The 21,746-nt window shown below is 42.0% G+C and overlaps 1 protein-coding gene across 3 annotated transcripts in view; it reads left to right on the top strand.

Annotated features, from left to right (window-relative positions):
* LOC144782352 (protein SSUH2 homolog) overlaps positions 1–21,746 on the top strand; it is a 274,648-nt gene that overhangs the window by 78,363 nt on the left and 174,539 nt on the right. For all 3 annotated transcript variants that reach the window (XM_078661670.1, XM_078661668.1, XM_078661669.1), the window contains exons 6-7: positions 2,265–2,383; positions 13,384–13,446. In XM_078661670.1, coding sequence (XP_078517796.1) covers positions 2,265–2,383; positions 13,384–13,446 — 182 coding nt within the window. The remainder of the gene's footprint in view (positions 1–2,264; positions 2,384–13,383; positions 13,447–21,746) is intronic.

Here is a 21,746-nt window from a genome sequence, read left to right on the forward strand (position 1 = left end):
CCCGACAGCGTCAAGGAGGCTGTGAAGAAGGAAGTAAACGATGCCTTGCTCAGAGGCAGAACATGCCACTCCACCCCCTGCTGAAGCCATTCTTCCCTCCTCCAAAGGACTAGAACACCAACAAAGAAATAATGAGGACAAGTCAAGGGGGCAACTAATGCACGCTGAAGCACAGTGCAGCGATGGGAATAAAGTACCTCCTCACAGAACACAAGGGGTGCAAAATCAGTATCGAAGAACTGCACAGTTACACGAAGAAAACTGACGTCAACCCTCAATAACATACACAGGCGCGCCCTCACAAACCAAGTACGGCCAGGAAATTATTAACATTTGCATAACTAATAAGGAATTGAACATGCAACAATACATAACTACTTTAGTGCACCGCACTGAAATAGCCTCGCATTTAATTACATCCATGGATTTTTCCCACAACTGTGTACCCCAAAGCTGCAGTAATTCTCATACCAACATTATATTACTTAGGTGCTATGTAGTGTTTGAAGATAGCTGCTGCCTGCAGGATTTCAAAGCCTTTAGAAAACTTTTGCACCCAATACAATAAAGTGAGCAAATCTGGTGTGTGTTGATGTATGTGTGTTGATGTAGGTTTGTTGTCTGCATGCTTGTATGTTTGAGTCCCGAGTGCCTGAATGTGCATGGCGGTGTGCTCAGGGATGAAAAGCAAAGGGTCTGGGACTCATGGGTGCATAGGTCTCACTGCATGCAGGACTGTGAGTACATAGGACCAGACAATGCATTATGAGGACTCCATCCTATTAGAAGAGATTCTGGAATATAGTTTGACCCACCACAGAATCAGTGAGCAAGTCAAGCAGTTGCAATATGCATTCCCAGATCTCGTTCTTGTTCACACCCTTGGCTTCCCGAAACGACACGACGGAGCCCTGCGCTGCTTGGGGAGCTCATTGTGAAATGTGTGAGGAGTCCCGGCCATGATTTATCAAGCTATCTCGGACCCGCCAAAGCTCATTGTGAAATGTTGGAGCAGTCCCGGCCATGATTTCCTCCCGGGGAGGCATATTTTTACCCGGCGCTAATGACCGAGAGGCTTCGTTAATCCCCGCAGACTTGTTGCTGGAGGTCTCGCGGCTGCTGACGTTACCTGCGGGCTAAACGCACCTCGCTTCACTTTCAGTGCACACAAGTGAAAGGGAGTGTAACGAGGCCGCGCGCAGACCCCCCTACTGAGGCGGCCGCGCGCAGACCCCCTCCTGAGGCGGCTCGCGCTTCAGCTGCCTGCCACGGCGCTTCCCAGAGAGACAGGAGATTGGGAAACGCGCGCGCGCGGCCGGCGCCGATCGCTTTCCACAGCGTGCGCGTGACATCTCCTGTCTCCTGGGAAGTAGACCCGCCAGCAATAGTATCGCGCCTGCGCGATGGCATATGGCTTCGCCATATGCATCGCAGGCGCGAGACCTAAAAAGCACACTTTCTGGACCAAGGTCTTGCTCCCTGCCAAACTTGGGGTGATTCCATTCAGCAGTTTTTGGAGTAGCGTTGTTCAAATAAGTCTAAGGAAAATGCATGGGGATGTGTGCCCTGCTTGACAGGTCACATCGAAATTCTCTATGCACAAACTGGGTAAAAAAGAGAACCTCTTCGGAAAGTTTTGTGAGGATTCATCAAACTGCACCAAAGTTATAAGCAAAACAAAAAAAGGCATTTCCTATGGAAACACTGACCTAACTATAAGTACCTAGTGGCGATAGATAGATAGATAGATAGATAGATAGATAGATAGATAGAGAGATAGATAGATAGATAGATAGATAGATAGATAGATAGATAGATAGATAGATAGATAGATAGATAGATAGATAGATAGATAGACATTTGCATTGTTAAGACATTCAGAACATTTTCTATTCTACAGGGTGAACTGCAATGTCTACAAGCCTTAGGCAAGCCCAACTATCATCAACACTAACCAGTAGGGCCCCGCTGGCCCGATTCATAGAATTCTCCATCAATTTCAGATCATTACAATCATCTATGAATTGTCTTAATGATTTTGGTCCTGTTTAGATTTTGGGTGTCAAAGTTCTATTTGCCACTGTCGGAGCACATATGTATTTCCTTTTTCCTAGTAAAGTTTGTTTTTTGTACATCATCATCTATTTCTACCCAAAGAGATTATGCCTTAGTCAGTAATACATATTTTGATTCATTGATCTCATATTTATATGATTTGATTGATTTGGGATGGCACATAACAATCCTGTGTTTTTGGGTCTCAGGTAACGAGATAGACTCGAATGGTACTCCTCCGTCTCTTTGGGAGATGAATGTGGATACTCCTCCCATGTTTGAAGCAGGAAAGAAGAAGTTCATTGTGCCTCACACCTCATCAGTAGAGGTAGGTTATCAATCATCAATCAATTCCATATTAAAAAGCCAAAGTGGGATTTTGTTTAAAAAAATCAAAAAAGCAATGCCCCCATCACCTTCCTTCCATGGCGAGGGGTGTATTTTCAGGTTTTATTGCTCCTTACTGCCAGGTTTCACTTGTCAATGACGGACAGTGAAAACCATTTATATGTTCACGCATTCCACATTGGGTGGTTGTCACATAGTCAAACCTCTGACAGCCCCTTCTCTGTTGGGCTGTTTGAGGGTTATGTGGTGGAGACAGAGTAATCTACGCCATCTACATAATCAAGGTCCGCCTGACTCTACGTGAAGTGGGCGAACCTTCAGTCTGTGACAGAGTATCCTCTATATATGTTGCACATAAATTCATTATACTGCGGTCTATGTTTTTAAAAGTCATGGGGCCATATTATCAAGAACGGCGATAACATTGTTGTTGATTTAGCGGCAGGAAACTGCAGCTAAAGTGGCGATAAGGGGCTTGATAATATGCCCTTGAGAATTCCAATAGAAGCCTAGGTTTGATTTCCTTCACACCAGAACCTGGGCTTCTATTGAAATTATCAATGGCAGATTATCAAGCCCCTTATTACCGCTTTATCGGCAGTTTCCTGCCGCTAAATCGGCGATAATGTTATCGCCGTTCTTGATAATATGGCCCTTAGTTCTAAATATGTAACCTTGCTGATAGATAGCCTTTTGTTTATGTTTACTGTTACGCACTGAGACAATTTGAGGACAGCTCAGGAGGCCAATAGTCAAAATTTAGTCTAGCAAGTATTATGCACACCAAGATCATTCTAATTGCAAATAATTTTATTTACCTATTTCTGGTCACATAAAGTCAGAAAACTACTTGTTAAAAATGTATATCAATTGAAATTGTACTTTTTAACAATTGATAAATGTAAGGCATTTGAGACTGAGCGCATCAAATACATCTTCTACCTCCATGGCTATCTTACCAGATGACTGATCTTCATGTATATCACTGTATAGGTGTTTACGCTCCATGAACCCAGTGAGTGTACTTCGTAAATGTAATTTGATGCCAACATTGCCACATCAATGTTTAAATGTGTATTATACCATCAATTTAAAATTTCCCATTTGGTATGTATTTACTTTGAAATACATTGTACAGCCATCTGATTTCTTTTGAGGAGGAATGGATGCAATTTGTAGAGTCTGTTCACTCGATTTAAAGTGCTAGGGCGTGAACCTTGTAATGGTTTTGATGAACGTAGCAAGTCAAAATGTGTTAACCCTACAATAAATCTTAACTGGACCAGGAGTGATGTTTTTGTCCTACTTCAACTTGGATGATAACTTCTGCGTAATTTGATATTAGACTTGCACTCAAACACCTGGCACCTGCACCATAGTTAGTTGGAAGTGCTCATCTGTCTTGCAAGAGTGAGGAGGAGTGTTAATCTATCTATCCATCTATCTATCTATCTATCTATCTATCTATCTATCTATCTATCTATCTATCTATCTATCTATCTATCTATCTCTCTCTCTCTCTCACTCTCTCTCTATCTATCTATCTATCTATCTATCTCTCTCTCTCTCTCTCTCTCTCTCTCTCTCTCTATCTATCTATCTATCTATCTATCTATCAATCTTTCTATCTATCTGTCTGTCTACCTCTCTATCTATTTATACATTAACTAAAAAAAAAGATAAAGTGATGTTACAGTTAGGTGAAAACTTCAAAGACAAAGTAGCATTTTAAATTGGCCTGGGAGGTTAACTCCGCTCTGTCGGCAGATTTTGCAGAATTTTTGCCTCTCAGTTCCTCAAAAACTCCGCTACTGCAGCATAGGGAAATTTACCGGCCGGCGCCCACCCCAACTTGAAGTTCTCTACTCTCAAGCTCACTTTGCTCCTCAGCTCACTTGGCTGCCCGTGCCCCTGTCGGCTGATCGATTGATTCAGCTCACTTCCTCACGGCGATCTGTGTCCTGTGCTTTGCCTTTAATCATCCCCTTCTCCCTTTAATCACATGTTTGTCTTTTTGGTCTCACCCGGCCACACACAATCCCTGCAAGTCTCCATTTGAGTTTTGGACCTGCCCCCTGGTCACTCTAGAGCTCGCATATGTCACATTAGCTGTGTAGCGGTGCATTTCCTCCTGAACCCGGACTTCTGCAGCATTGCCTGTCTCCAGCATTGCCTCTCTCCAGTTCCAACATGGAGACATCAGAGGATTCCTGGTAGCACTGCCCCTAGTTATCGCAATATCCGCCTATCAATTGTCTGATGCCATGTTGGTTAGCTTTTAAGCCTATATGACATGTCCCTATTTTACAGCTATTTCTTTACACTGGCCATTAGCAACGCTGGTGCTATGTGACCGTGAGGGCCAGAGCCAAGGGGTCTCTGCAGCCGCATCTAGCCGGGCTCCTGTGTGTCACTGCTGCATGCTTCCATCCTTGTGAACCGGGATGGCTCCCGATGTGGGGAGTCCCGTTGGCACTGGCTGTGGCCAGCTACTCAGCTCTGCACTGATGGTGTGGGCCCAGAGAGAGTCTGCTCGTGTCCTGCGGAGTCTTGACTGCAGTCAATGCCAGTGCCTCTGTGAGTACATTAGTATCCGAGCCAGGGCACAAGTCGGAAAAAAAGAAGTGGGGGGACGCTGTCACCGGAAGTGATGTCACGACAGGAAGTGACGTCACAAAAGGTGCCGAGCTCCTCGTCCCAGAGAGGCCAAAGAGTGAAGTCCAGCTGTTTGGCAGGGGGGACGGCGTCCCCCCGGGTAAATAAGTGGGGGGACGCCGTCCACTCGCGTGGTACCCCGACTCGAGCCCTGATCCGAGCACAGTAGTTTCCCCTCTCTATGCAGGAAGTGCACTGTGACACCACGGTGCTGCGTTCCCCTGCCATGAGCTCACAAGGGCCGCGGGGAACAGAAGTTTGATGTTATCATGAGCAGTAGGATGGGGCTTTCCACGCTCACTGACTGAGATAGAAGTTCCACATTACATGATAGCTTCACAGCCTGAAAGAGTTTAAAAACGAGCGTTTTGCCCATTTATACCAGATTGATGGTTATTGTGATGTGATAGGAGTGTTAGAGCGGAGGGTACAATACTCCGCCGCTCACAGAACTCTGCGGAATTCTGCAGTTTTTAGGTACTTCCACTGAATTTTGCGGAGTGAAACTCCACGAGCTCTGCCCAGGGCTAATTTTAAACAAAAAACACTGAAATTCACCAATTATAATTATCCCTGGTAACTATAACATATGCACTAAGGTATCTTTAACTCATGCGCTCACCTAACTATAATGTCAACTTAAACTTTGTTTTTTCAATGAATTTCTAGTGTTTTGTAACGTAAAGTAATATTTTATTACCATAAGTAAAGCCAACCCTCTGCTGCACATTGCCTTTGCCTGTGTGTGGTGGGAAGTGAGTGGTAGACCCTGGTCTCCAGCCAACCCCTCACAGCAAGAATACCCCCATGGGCAGCCAACCCCACGCCATGCATGGTCTTCTGGCATGCAGTGTGCTGTTGGTCTCTCAGGTCTTGGCTGCACTCAAGTAGACTTACTGACTTCAGCAAAGAGTCACAACACCAAAATATAGAAAATGTGAGACTTTTATCATCTTTTCCAAAAATCACCAGCCTTTTTATAATTTTAAGGGGGCGGCGGGGTAAGGAGAGGAGAGTGAAGAAGGTAAGAACAATCATGAAATATAGAATATAAATTAGTAAAAACAACATCATAAAAATATGTCATCACCTACTTCATAACAAAGAAGAAAAGTATAAAACAATCTAATATATATAAAGTACATTCAAATGCTATAGGAGACAGAGATTAAAATAATTACAGAGGATAAAAATTCTCAAAAAGCGTGGAAATAGTGTGTGACACAGTACCACTAATTTGATTGAGAAAAAGAGTCAGAGGTAGCCATAACCTGGGGACATTATGAGAGGGAAAACATTGCATCATGTACGAAGTATCCAATTTATGATGTAAACATACAGAATCCCACCACATTTTGTATGATAATTTGTCTGATGATTTCCAACTTAGAACAATTTGCTAAAATGCAAGTGCTAATAAAATGTCTAACAATTTATCCCCGGGAAACAATAGAGAAATAGACTGAGATAAAGTACCTAAAAGTAAATAAAGAATATTGAATGGAGGTTGTAAATTAAATATTCGTCGAATCTGGGACCAAACCCTGTGCCAAAATGAAAGGGTCATAGGGCAGTGAAATAACATATGCATAAAATCTGCCTGAAGGGAGTCACACGACCAACATTTAGCAGAGCCATCAATGGAGAATTTAGAAGACTTCAGGGGAGTGAAGTAACATCTTTGATGAATGAAAAATAGGTACTGAGTAACACTAGCAGATCTAGAAACTTTTGAAATATGTGTTCATATTTTATCCCAAAAAGCAACATCCCAGCATACCCTTAAGTCCCTTTCCCATGTACATCGACCTCGGATTTTGTTTTAGTGGGATCAGGTTATTTATTTATATATAATGGACGCTTTAGGTCCTGAATAGAGGAGCTTAGTAAATTCAGAGGAGAAAGGGACTAACCGAGGTGGAAAGGATTGAATAGAGAAATATTGGTCTAAAATTACATTCATCAATAAATTAAAGCGAGAATAGAAGGACTTGGGACACTGACCCTTATTTTTCCAAGCAGGCCAAAACATAGGTCTATTGTTAATTAGGAATAAAGAATTATACCATATCAACAGTTGAATAAATAATGAGGGAGATAAATGAATAGGAAGGAACGTGGACCTAATTAGTGAAACTGTATGCTTTAAGACCGAAGAATGAAGAAATGACTTACAGGAAAAAAGGAACAAGATTTATTTCAAAGTAAAGGGCAGAAGTAGAATTTATTTTAAGTTCCAACCACAATGGAGAAAAAAGGTGAAATCACATCAGAAGTCCAATGACTCGCCTGCCACAAAATAAAAGCTCTATGATACGAAAAGAAGTCTGGAAAATTAACTCCCCCATCCGTTTTAGGGCGTTGAAAAGTGGTCAGAGCAATTTGTGATTTCTTAATATTCCATATACATTTTTGGAGTAATGAATTAAACCGTTTAATAAGGGACTTTGGGATATGAATTAGTAACATGGAAAGAAGAAATAAAAAGATAGAGAGAACATCATTTTAATAGCTTCTAAACAAACCCAAAAGGATAAAAATATAGGATTCCAGGAAGAGAAAATACTGTTAACTTTAGTTTTTAGGTCTTGGAAGTTAAGTCGCAGAGTTTCTGAAATGGAGTTCATAACCCAGATACCAAAATATTTAGTGGCAGATTTACAAGCCCCTTGCGCCTCTTTTATGTGCCGTTGCATCACTTTTGTGACGCAACGGCGGCGCAAAAGATGCGCCATGGTTACAACGTGACGCATCTGGGAGATGGCTCACATTGTAAAGCCCTGCGCCAGAATGAGGCATTCCTGCGCGGGCGGGGGGGGGGGGCGTTCCGACGCAGGAACGCCTCCTAAAAGTGGCTGAGTGAAATCTCCAAGATTTCACTCAGTCACTTTGGGGCCCATGCTGCATCAAAACCCTGCGCCTGCTAAGCAGACATAAGGATTGACGCAGCATTGGACAGATAGGGCCCCACAGAGCATTGCTGGAGCTGCGTCGCGCTTGTGATGCAACTCCAGCAATGCGCCGCCTTTACGGCGCAGATGCGTGACACATCTGTGCCATTTTTGCCCCATGGTGCGCCACATTGTAAATGCGGCGCATCCATGGTGGTGAAGGCATGGCGCACAATAAGTGGCGCAACCCTGCTGATATGCAGGGATGCGCCACTTATTGTAAATCTGCCCCTTAATTTTAGCAGAGGAAGACCATTGAAAACCAGTAATGAGAAAAGGCTGACTAAAGGTGTATTTAGTGAGAGGAAGGATTTCTGTTTTACTTTTATGAATTTTATATCCAGAGACCCCTGAAAATAAAGAAAGTTCTTGTAAAAGAGCAGGTAAAGATCTCTCAGGAGAAGAAATAAACAAGAGAATATCATCTGCATATGCAGCGAACTTTAAGTGATGATCCCAGAGATGAAGCGAGAAATGGAGGGGTTAAGACGAATCCGGGAAAGAAAGGGCTCAAGCGCCAAAACAAACAATAAAGGAGATAACGGACATCCCTGCCTCACACCTCTATATAGAGGAAAATAGGAAGAAACTTTACCATTTTCAAAGACCACTGCTCCAGGAGCTTGATATAAAAGAGAAATCAAGGCTATAAATGTAGACCAAAACCATGCCACGTTAATGATCTAAGCATAAAGTCCCAACTAATCCTATCAAATTCTTTTTCTGCATCTATTGCGATAGCCACAAGAGAGGATTTTATTAGAGAGGTTCTACTTAGACCATTAAATAATAAGCGAGAATGTTCTGATCGAAGCCTCCCCTTAATGAATCCAGATTGTTCTTTCCCTATAAGAAACGGGAGGAGGGACTCTACACGAAGAGCAAGAAGCTTAGCACAAATCTTATAGTCTAAATTTAACAAGGAGATAAGTCTATACTTTTTACAGTCACTGGGATCTTTATGAATGAGACATACTATAGCCTCCTGGAAGGTGCCAGCTGTATGTGAATAACGAACAAAAGAGTTAAACAAGCGGAATAGATAGAGAAGAAGAAGAACAGAGAAGTGGAGATAAAATTCGACTGTAAAACCATCAGGTCCTGGGGTCTTCCCTATTTTAATGCAGTTAGTGCTTGAGAAACTTCATCTAAAGTAAGATCCTTCTCTAAGGAAAGAAAATCCAAATCAGGGGAAAAGTGATGGGAAATTTGCCTTAGGTAATCAGAAATAGTGGAAGATTGAGCCGACCCTTCAGGCGTATACAAAGATTTGTAGAAATTAACAAATTCCTCTAAGATATAATTGTGATTAGTAAGAGGATTTCCTTGTGCATTCAGCACAGAATCAATATTTTGTCTCTCTTTCCTAATTTTGAGGTAATTCGCCAATAGTTTACCTGCTTTATTCCTTCATCTGAAACATCTCACACTTTTCGAAAGAAGTACAGACATAGCTTCATTAGTAGAAATAGAGTTACATTTTAATTTCGCTTGTACTAATTTGTTAAGATCCAAAGGTAATTTAGAAGAAAAATATTGATGTTCTAAAGATTTAATGGAAGAGACCAATGCACTACGCCCCTTAGCACAACTCTTTTTCAGCTGAGAAACATAATTTAAAATAAAGTCTCTTGCCGACGCTTTAAAAGTATACCAAGGTAAAGAAGGAGAACTATTAGGATTATCATTAAAAGAAAAAACTTCAGAAGCTAAGGAAATAAAGGTGCTAGAAAATTGAGCATCTTGCAGAAGAGAATTATTAAACCGCGATCTACAAGAGAAAGAATAGGGAGGAACCAAATCCAAGTAAGTAATAACCATAGTGTCATCAGAAATTATAATAGGCAAGATCTGAGATTGTATAATCTAATGAGAGAGAGATTTGGAAAGAAAAATGTGGTCTAATCGTGAAAATGTACCTTGGGAGGATGAATGGTAAGTATAATCTCATGATGTATGGTTGTTAATTTGCATGAATCCACTAGGGCACTATTATTAATTGTTGAAGGGAATTTTTTATGCCATCGTTAGTACACAAATCGCACAGAAGAGCACCTATCTAAAAAGGGGTCCATAATTTGATTACAATCTCCCCCCAAAATAAAAAGTGACTTCTGATATTGTACACATTTCTTGGCTATAAGGGGCCAAAAGTTATGATCAGGAAGCGTAGGAGCATATACATTTAACATAGTAAGTGGTACATTGTCGATAAGAAGATTAACAAGAATCCATCTGCCCATATCATCAATTTCTTGGGAAGTCAAAGTCACATTAAGAGATTTGTTAGACAATATAATAAGAAAGATACCTCCCCTTTATATCAAAGGTGATGTGTAAAAGACGTCAGGTGGAGAAAAAGAAACCCTTTTTAAGGACGAGAACACTCACTTACCTGAGGGTGACATGGTTCATCACTGGGTTCCCTCCTCACATTGGGACTGCAAGGTCCCAGATGTGGGCTACAACTCCCCACCAGAAAAGTGTAGGTGGAGAGGAGCTGAAGTGTTTTAGGTAGGGAATACCAGTGAGCAAAAAGGTGAGTGACGGGCAGAGTGCAAAACCCCAAAATAGTTAATAATTAAACAATCTCAGGGGCCCAATAACTTTATTCGGTGGTACCCTTGGATAGGGTCAAAAAAATAGGAGGACTGGGGGTTCAAAACAAATATACCCCCTTAGTGGTTAACATGTTTCTGCTGTGGCACTTCCAAAGCACAGGAATACAACATATTTACAATAATATGTTGCATTCCTGTGCTTTCCCATGCGCTGGCGCACAAACATCTGCCATGCGCGGCGCAGGCACCCTTGCACCATGGTGCAAGGATACCTGCGTCATGGGGAGATTGTTTTTGTGCAGGAAGGGGCACCTTCCTGCACAAAAACAATCACTACAGGCATTTTCCTCTTTCAATGTGTGCTGTAGAATGCAGCATGCATTGAAAGAGGAAAAAACGAGGAGAAATAAAAACGTTTCTCCTCATTGCGCCTTGCTACGCCACCCCTGGGGAGGCATAGCATTCAGGCGCATTTCCAGATTTACGATTCTTCGTAAATCTGGAAATGTGTCTTGTTCCATGGGTGTTGCGTGGGAACACCGACAGCAACACCCATGGAACGCCCCTTTCACGCAAAGTGCTGCGTGTAAAGGGGCCAAATTCACAAGGACATGAAAAGCCACGCAGGGTGGCTTTTCCTGTCCTTGTAAATATGGAGAACTAAAATACGCCACCAGTACGTCACAAAAAGTGACGTACTGGTGGCGCAAGGGACTTGTAAATCTGCCCCTCAGTCCCCGAGTCCAGTAATGGTTGTCTGCAGCATTTTTTCTCCTGTTGCAAGCAGCCAATCAGAGCGCTTGCTCCCATGGGATCCTTGTCCCCATGGGAACGGGTTGGCCCAAGGGAAAAAAATCCCCCATGGGGCCAATTAGAACTATGAAATTGGGTTTGAGGGACTCTCACAAGAGTACCTTATTCTAAATCGACCAGATATACAAATATTGTTTTGTCCATTAGTATCTCAAAAACTACTGAACAGGTTTACACAAAAAGCACACTTTCTGGACCAAGATCTAGCTTCCTGCAAAATTTGGTGCCATTCCGTTCAGCAGTTGTTGCTGTAGCACTGTTCAAAGAAGTCTATGGAAAATGCATGTGGTTTTTGTGTTTTGGGACCCCCCTTTATCTCAGCCTCTGATCGACGGATTACCTCTAAGCTTTCCATTCACAAACCACTCAAAAGTGAGAACCTTTTTGGAAAGTTTTGTGAAGATTCCTCAAACGGTGCTAACATTAGTAGCAATAAAAAAGGCATTTCCTACTGAAATGCTGACCTAACTATAGCAGGGTCCAAGAAAAAGGATATACTCAGTGGGGGAGTTGGCATCAGGGTCTAAAAATTGATTTCCCATTTGTATTCTATAGGAAAATGTGCTCTCTGATAAAGAGAAAAAAGCTGAAGAGATTTATATCAAATTTGACAGAAACTTCGAATTTTACTCAGAAAGTGACCTTATGGTCATTTGGTGTAAGTACATTCAGCCGTTTTCAAGAAGGTGCTTGGTTTGGGCATAAAGGGGTTACCTGTTAAATGAACAGGTGGTCCACCAAGAGGCCCATAGGGTACCAAGGTGCCAAACGTTTTAGAAATAAGGCCCTCTCCTTCACTAAGAGAGCTTTTTCTCCATTCCACCATTTTGATTCCACAGGACCAGTGCCACAGTTTAGAGTGATCTGTTTGTATTGCTTCAATACTGAGGAAAATGTTGCACATGCCATTACATGACTAGGAAAATCATTCTGAGTGTTCTGATAATGTTTTTATTTAAAGTATGATGGGGCAGTTTAGGGATACCCTGACCCCCAGCAATTGTTCGGAGGACCCAAGAGCCCCCACCTCAAGAGGCCAACAGAAAAAAAAACATTTGCCGGACCCCCAGTATTAATGAACTACCACAGGATGTGCAGTATGGCCCTCCTGTGAGGTATTGACGTAGTTCCACAGCAGTCAAAGGTCAAGCTTCGCTGACGAAACTTGCATGGTACTGTGGACGGTGGAGGTGAAGTTAGAGCAGTGGGTACCGAGGCAGTCCCTGGATAACTACAAACAAAAATGTTTTAAAAAAATGCGGGGGTAATATTTTTGCCCTATCTTCAGGGGGATGCTAACATGCATTAACGCATGTTAGCACCCGTTTTCCCAACGCCTCGCTTTGCATCTCTAATGAGATGCGAAGTGGGCGTCACTAGGCAGTACTCCATGTAAATTATCGCTGCTGTGCACATCGCGATATTTACAAGGAGGCCCATGCATTTTAGCAGACACGCGGTTTTTGCCAAAAACTAACGTCTGCTAAAATGCTGACTTACTATACTTACCATTGGGGGTGGAATATGCTGATATGACCACATGGTCGTATCAGCAAGGTTATCGCCGTTTTCCATGGAACGTCGCTGAAAAACCAACGATGATCCATGGAAAACATCGCTATCGCTGGGATAATTATCGCCATTGCGCTAATCGTTGTTAATACAGCGCTAGCATGGTGATAATTATCAGTGATAGCCGGCAATAAACATTTTCTCGGTGAGGGCGGCCAGCTATAGTTATTGCTGCCGCTTGTTAATATGCCCGGGTGTTCTTAGTGGGGGTTGGGAGCAGTACCAGTGCCCCCCTCCTGAATACTCACTTGTTTCTACCAATGCCTTGTACATGAAGTGGCAGGAGGTAGCAAGTTCAATATATTTTCAACTTTAAATGAGGCTCTTGTAACATTGTTGTTATCTCTTTGCATATTCTGATTATTGTGCTTATTTTTTGCATTATTTTCCACTGTGTTGCACTTTGTAACTAATGTACTTGATTTCAGATATGTCGCAGATGCAGTGGAACTGGAAGGGTGACATGCTTGACATGCGGTGGCACTGGACGAGTGAGTATGGTGGCGTTGCTCAGGGTTTTAGAGCATCAGGGCCATGAATATTGATTTACCAAAAGGGCAGGGCTAGTGATAGGAATCACATTCGCTCATCAGCCTCTGATTATGTCCATGGTTGACACCTTTTGCCCATGACCAGCTTATTTGCTCTTGAGATTCTAGGGAAAAAGCATAAGTAGAAACCACCGGAAGTAAATACAGCTCCTTGAACTCCATTATTTCCACTTCCTGTTGCTACCTTTGTAATCCCTGTGACCGGAATTAGTAAAGGCCGTGCCAGGGTTTCCAAAGGGCCAGCCAGAGGTAAGAAAAGCTGTCATGGGCTTCCTCTAATTGATGCCTATGATCAAGCCCATACCTACTCGCAGCCAATCACAGATGTGACCTCTTTACTGCGGGTGAAGTTTTTCAAAACAACATGTACTGTCGGCCTCAGAGATAAATAGCCCCTTCAGTGGAAGAGACTTCATACAGACATGGATTTCTAGGCACGTCAGATATTTTAGCAATCAATTGAGAGGCACACAACAAGTGTGTTTTGCATTATGCACAAAACATCCTCGTGGTATTTTGTGATGTAACATCTTGTGATGTAACATAGAACCTTGTGAGTGTCCTGGCCTGTTGTTGGGTGAACCAGTGGTTGGTAGTTGGAGATCTGGTTCAGCAAAGGCAGTGCACGCTGAGCTGGTTGGGGTGATTGTGAAGAACCTGAAATAAAACAAAGTATTAAGAAGACCTTGTTGTGTTGAGTGTCTCACACTGGCGATGAGTGGAAACGACTATTTATTTAATATGATTTTATATAGCGCGAACTTTACCTAACGGTGTCAGAGCGCTTTACAAAAGGACCAGTTACATTACATAAGGACTTCGGAGTACATGAGTTACATAAAAGATGCAAACAAAAAAACTCTAAATTCACAAAAGAATGGTAGTAAGTACATGCATCTACTGCAGATACTAGTGGTTAGAGTTGCATATATACAAGTTGAAATTTCACTCAAGGAAAAGATACAAACAGAAAAACTCTAAATTCACATAAGAATGGTAGTAATTACATACGTCTACTACATATACTAGTGGTTAGAGTTACATATATACAAGTTAAAAATCACTCAAGATTACATTTTAAAAAGCGATTAGGGTTGGACAATTATATATTACAGATGTACAGAGCATGACATTCTTGCCGTCGTTCAGCCAGGCGTTCAGGTGGTGTTGCACTTAGGGGCGGTGGTCTTGGGTCCCTAGGGATCCCGAGGTGGAGATGGAGCTGGCCCTAGGGATAGAAGGCCGGGTGGTGGTGGGCGGAAGCAGCATGATGGATCCCCGGGCTGATGTTGAGGTCATGCTGGGCTCCATCTTGTGGAAGGAGAAGGACACACGGGGCAGGCGGATCGGTTGCAGGAAGTCCGGTCTCCCACCTGGCTCAAGCCCCCGCTGTCTGGCCCCGGCAGGCCCAGCGCACCAACACCGCATTCAGGCCTCAGGGCGGCCACCAGGCTTTTTACGACAAATCAAGGCCCCCGCTAGTCCCACTAAACCTTATTCCCTCTCAGGCACGAGGGTGATTGGGCCAGGAAGCACCGCCAGGCTCAGCGCCTCACAGGCAGACAATCCAACGCCAGCATGGACATAGGCACTCTGGGACTTTTGCGTGTGCTGCTACAGCCGGGAAACACATCAAGGCTTCGGTCCGGCTGCTGCCCTTCCACGCCGCGGATAAGATTCCCACACCAGCCAGCAGAATAGCGACCAGGAATGCAGAGTAATGTCCAGGAGCACAGGATGGTGACAGATCTCACTAGGTGGAGGCCGGAGCTTATGTCAACACGTCCACTCCGGCCTTCATGCGTCGCTATGGGTTCTTCACCTCAACAGCTGCTCTGCTTTGTGGATTTCAGCATTGTCGATTGCTGCAGATCCCATTATATCAGTGGAGTGGAGAACCAGTGATGCCCTGTGCCTGTACCGGGATGGTAGTGGTAATTGGGCGTAAGCAGTGCAGGGCTGCAAGCAGAAATTTGGTTTTGTGAGATCTGAGCCTATCCCATGCCACTGCGCAACCTGCTGGAGCATGTAGCGGATCACTGACATAATATGGAATAAAAAAATATAGAATTACCAAAATATTGAGGAAAAAATATAGAATGCAAAAATATCGAATTCCTATCTACAAACAGGTAAACAGGTAAAAATATCGAATCAAAAATATCATTTTAAAAATATAGTCAAAAAATCAAATAATAAATATAATTAACTAAAACATACTTAAAAATACATAAATACCTTAAAATTACTAAATAATTAATTTAAGTTATAAAAAAACATACAATTTTATTTTTTAAAACATATATATATATTAACATAATATTAATAAAAAATATACAATATTGTTACCGTAGGATAGCGGGAGGGTAAAATTTACTACTACCACTCCAGTGAGTGCAACAGTAGGGTAAACGTTGGATAGCGTGGGGGTAAAAATTACTATTCCCTCTCCAGTGAGTGCAACAGTAGGGAAAGTGTTGGATAGCGGGAGGGTAAAAATTACTATTCCCACTCCAGTGAGTGCAACAGTAGGGAAAGCGTTGGATAGCGTAGGGCTAAAAATTACTATTCCCACTCCAGTGAGTGCAACAGTAGGGAAAGCGTTGGATAGCGAGAGGGTAAAAATTACTATTCCCACTCCAGTGAGTGCAACAGTAGGGAAAGCCTTGGATAGCGGCAGGGTAAAAATTACTATTTCCACTCCAGTGAGTGCAACAGTAGGGAAAGCGTTAGATAGCGGGAGGGTAAAAATTACTATTCCCACTCCAGAGAGTGCAACAGTAGGGAAAGCGTTGGATAGCGTAGGTAAAAATTACTATTCCCACTCCAGAGAGTGCAACAGTAGGGAAAGCGTTGGATAGCGTAGGGGTAAAAATTACTATTCCCACTCCAGAGAGTGCAACAGTAGGGAAAGCGTTGGATAGCCTAGGGGTAAAAATTACTATTCCCACTCTAGTGAGTTTAACAGTAGGGAAAGTAAAGATTTAATATATTAATAAAAATAAATTAAATATCAATACCAATAAAAAATGTATTAAAAGTAATTACAATTTAATATTAATCAATTAAAAATACAAATAAATATTAGTTATTAAAATTAATTATCTATTAATACAAATTAATTATCAATTAACAATTAATTAACAATAAATAAAAAATTAATACCAATAAATAAATAAAAATGATTTACTTAATTACAATTAAATTACTTCCCACCCTATTCCCCTATAAACCCACAACCCGCTATGGAACATAAATTAATACAATTAACATAATTATCAATTAATCAATAACAATTAATTACCAATTAAAAATTAATTAAGTACCAATTAAAAATGAATTAACAATTAATTCAAAATGAATACCAATAAATAAATTAACATATTTAATTAATTACAATTAAATTACTTCCCAAATCTCTGTAAAGAAATTAGACTTACATTTTCTCCCTAAGGTGAGTACAGTGTTAGAGCGGTATAATTTTGGGAAGCAGATTCAAAAGTCCAACGAGTCAGCACAAGTGTATATAATATCATTGTGCAAGTTAGCGTCTACATGTAATTTTGGTGCTTCTTGTGAGGAATGGTTAAGGGATCAATTCATGATTTGGTGTGCTATTGAAAAAGCATGGGAGGTTTGTGGCAAAAAGACAATCTGACTGAGTGATGTTTTAATTACAGCAAAAACTCTTGAGCGTTCAATGGCGTGTGTTGATACTATAAAGAAAGAAGCTAATGTGCATGAAAAGGGTGATGGTGATAAGATCCATAGTGTGAGGGTTAAAACATATAAAAACAGAAAACTTTAAAGAGTCCAAAGATAAATGCAAGGATGCTAAGGCTAACTTAGGAGAGGGCAAGAATATGCATCTTCATTGCATTTGTTGCAATAGCACTTCACATTTAGCTGATTACATGGATTGCCCAGGTTGGAATGACATTTGTAAAAAAAATTGGGCGTTAAGGTCATTTCACAACAAAATGCAGGTCTAGTGGTGACAAAGACAAAGTAAGAGAATTGGAATATGAATCAGAGGATGACAGTAATTTGATCATTTTGCAAGTGGATACCATAGGAAATGAAGGTCCCGTGGATGTAGTGTGTGTAGCAAAACTTACTTTAGTACCAAAGAAATTTTATAATCAAGAATAGAAAGGAAAGGTTAAATTGTTCAACGCTGATATCAAACCTCGAGGTTACGGTGGGGAACTCATTAGACTCTTTGGGTTCTCTTATAAGATGGATTCACCAGAGAGAGTTGGGTGTGTATTTGGATCCAAATGAATCCCCTGCAGTGAGGTTAAGAGAAAAAGTTAATTGCTGAAGAGTGACCAAAAGTATGAATTCTCCTATCCTAATGTGTTCAAAAGTGTTTAGGGTTGTCTGAAGAAGAACATTTCATAAAGATGAAACTGGGATCGATACCCAGAGTCAGTAGGGTGTGTAGTGTCCCATTGAAAGTGAGGGAGGACAAGAAGTGAAAGTGGGAAAGGTTGGAAAAAGAAAGCATTATTGAGAAAGTAGAAGGTTCTGAATAGTTGTCCCCAGAGGTCATGGCGAGGAAAGGGAATGGAGAAGTGAAATTGCAAGTTGATTTGCGAGAACTGAATAAATGTGTCATAGTGGACAGACACCCTCTATCCAACCTAACAGAGATGCCGAGTTCAATTCGGAGTGTGAAATGATTTTCTTCCATGGATTTGAAGTCCACTTATCATCAGATAAGATTTCATCCTTTGTCTCAGGATCTGACACATTTTCTTACCCTGTTTGGTACATTCAACGACGTCAGGATGCCTTTCAGGTTAGTCTCGGCTTCTTCCATGTTTCAAAGAGTGATGGTAGACATCCTGAGAGGTGTATCTGGGGTCAAGATATATCAGGACGATTAAGTTGTTTTCGAGGACTCAATAACAGAGTATGATGCGAGATTGCATGCTGTCCTAGCCAGGTTGGAGGCTTGTGGTCTCACCCACAAATTAAGCAAAAGTAAATTTAATGTGGACAGTATAGAATACTAAGTCATCAGATATCTTCAAGTGGTATCACGCATATGGAAGAGCTGGTGACTGCAATTAGTAATATTCCAGAACCTGAGAACAAACAAAAGTTGGTAACATTTCTTAGAATGGCTGAGTACTATGGCAAATTTGTAAGAGGTCTCGCAGAGAAAAGTATTAACATGAGAGAACTGCTCAAAAAAGGAGTGGAAGTCAGATGGAATTAGGGTTGCCAAAAATAAATTGTGGCGATAAAGATGAAATTGAAGAATGCTCCCAATTTGTTGAGTTTTGAACCGGGGCAAGAAGCAGTGCTGATGACCGATACTAGATCGAAAGGTTTGGGGGCTGTTCTTCTGCAAGTGGTTGATGGTGAAGAAAAACTATTTTCTTTCTGTCTGGGAGCTTGAGAGGGGCAGAAAGAACCTACTCAGTTTTTGAGAAGGAAGTGCTGGGAGTGTTCTGGCCAGTGAGGAAGCTGAGAAATATTTATGGGGAAGAAAACTTTTGATTTAAACTTTTCACAAATTCTTGAGGGAGATATTTATCTCTAAGGGCATCGATGCGGTATCCACTAGAATATGCAAGTGGGTAACTGCGCTGGAAGAATTAGATTTTGATATGATGAATGTTCCAGGTGCTAGGAATATATTTGCAGATATTTATGTCTAAGGGCATTGATGCGGTATCCACTAGAATATGCAAGTGGGTAACTGCGCTGGAAGAATTCGATTTTGATATGATGAATGTTCCAGGTACTAGGAATATATTTGCAGATTGTATATCTTGCATGTGTAGTGAAGATTCTTTTGTTGAGGAGAAAAATGTTATTTTGGATGGTGAATCATGTGAGGTATTTGAGGTCACTGGCGGTTCTATACTATAGGAAAACTGAATAGATTAGGTGAAAAAAGATCAAGATTTGCATATAGTAAAGGAATGTATTTTGAATGGTCAAGGAAAGAGGATTGTAAACATGAGATGAAAGGCTTTAGAGAAGTTAGGGAGGAACTGGTGATTAATGGTGAATTGCTCTTGAGAGGTAATACAAAGTTTATTTCTCCCACTGTGTTCAGAAAACGATTATTTCATTGGGATATGAAAGTCATCTTGGAGATGTCTAAGACCAAAATGAGGATTAGATCTGATTATTGGAGGCCAGGGATGGATGCAATGATAGAAAATAAAGTGGGGGATTGTGTTGAGTGTCGAGCTAGTGACAAAAGTGTGAAGTGCAGAACTCAACCGATGGTGGTGAGGAAGATACCTTTTGTACTATAGGAAGAGATTTCTCCTGACATTATTGGTCCTATTAGATCTGGTAGCGTATATCATTATATTGTGAGCTGCATTGATTGGTATTCACATTGTCCAGAGGTAGCGATTGTGACTTCTGTGGAGACCTAGGGCCCGATTCACAGAACTAACTTTAAGACAAAATCCTAAACTTATTACCATTTTGGTATTCACAGAAGGCACTTACTCATTTTAGTATTCACAGAAGGCACTTACTCATTTTGGTACTCACAGAAGGCACTTACTCATTGATGAGTACTTACTCATTGATGAGCAAGTGCCTTCTGTGAATACCAAAATAAGTAAGTGCCTTTTGTGAATACCAAAATGGTAGTAAGTTTCGGATTTTGTCTTAAGTTGGTTCTGTGAATCGGACCCCTAGATTGTGATAAACTTTCTCAAAACTTTATCTGATCGAGAAGGTTGCCCTTCTGTACTATTAACTGAATACGGGGTACAACTGATGTCAAATGAAGTGGAAAGCTTTCTAAGCGACAAAGGTGCAGTCCATAAGAAATCTGCAATATACCACCTGTGAGAAGCTGGCCTGGTAGATGATGTCCACTTATATAAGTGGGCACCTTGCACCAGTCCAGACAACCCTTATGGTGATTTAAGAGGTCTTAGACAACCTTAGAAAGCTCTCTAAGTGGTAGCTGTGGAGAGCAGCCTTCAGGCTTAGTCCAGAAGGACTGTAAAGCAGCTTGTTTTACCAGAATGCAATCTTATAGATTAAATAAAAAAGAACCACACAAAGAATTCATAAAAATATGTATTTATTATATAATACTCTCTAGCATGTCCCAATATCTCCTACAGGGAGATAAAAACAATACACACAATACCTTAGCAAAGAAACACAGTGAATAGCACTAACACACAGTGGACCCCATGAGGGACAAAACCATATACTAAGAAAGTGGTATAAGAACCACGACTCAAGTCCAGACAATGTGGAGAGGATGAGAAGTGCTGGGGACCCACAGAACCACCCAAGGTAAGTAAAGAGGACCCCACGGAGAGCGTGTGCAGTGTGGGAACACGACTGCGAGCTCTATACAACTCTATGTGTGAGTCGCGCTTGGATTTTTATAGTTAAGGACCCTTCCCTTTGGACCCTGATAAAACCCAGTGGAAGACAGAAGGTTGGAGAGCCACCACACATGTAGTACCCATGTTACCTGCACCAGGGAAGCCGGGTGCATACGTGTGAAGTGGTGTCGGAAACCACAGATGAACCCAATGGAGGACTTGAGGAAAGTGTTGCTCTGGGTGAAGGAGAAAGTGTCCAGTCGAATCCAAGGATGGATTCTTGATGAGAGGTACCTCCAAGCAGAGGGGACAGAGTCTATGTCACTACGGGGTGACCAGGGGACTTTGAAGACGAATGCCCTTCGAAGTCAGGTGTTGCAGGATGGATGACAAGGGCCTTGACTCTGCAGCTGGGAGGACCAGGCCATGCTGAGGAAGACCAGGAGCTATGCACAAGCTGTCCCACGAAGGATGTCGATCACCAACAAGCCTTGGCAAATGCAACCAATGCAGGAATTGAAAAAGGAGCAACGTCGGGACCAGAAAGGTCCAGGGGACACACCAAAAGCAGGGGAGTCAGGGCAGGCCTCGAGCAATCAGGGTAGCCCAAAAGAAACAAGTGTGACCCTCAAATGGACCCGCAGGCCTGAGGAACTGGAGTCACGAGAGGACCTCAAGCAACTCAACAAAATATGCAGGCCATGATGCACACGATGTGGTGTGGCTGAATATTCTGGTCACTGGAGGTGCTTGAGGTTAGGGCTACTTGGAGCCCAAAGACCTTCTTGGAAGGAAGCCAACAAGCCTGTTCACAGGCTTTTGGTTATTGCAGCCCCCACAAGGGATATTGGCCTCAAACTTGGTAACAGGGCATGGCAGGCCTTGGGAACTTCGGACAATCACCACCTGTGT

The sequence above is a fragment of the Lissotriton helveticus genome, chromosome 9 (assembly GCF_964261635.1).
Source record: "Lissotriton helveticus chromosome 9, aLisHel1.1, whole genome shotgun sequence".
Lineage (NCBI taxonomy): Eukaryota > Metazoa > Chordata > Amphibia > Caudata > Salamandridae > Lissotriton > Lissotriton helveticus.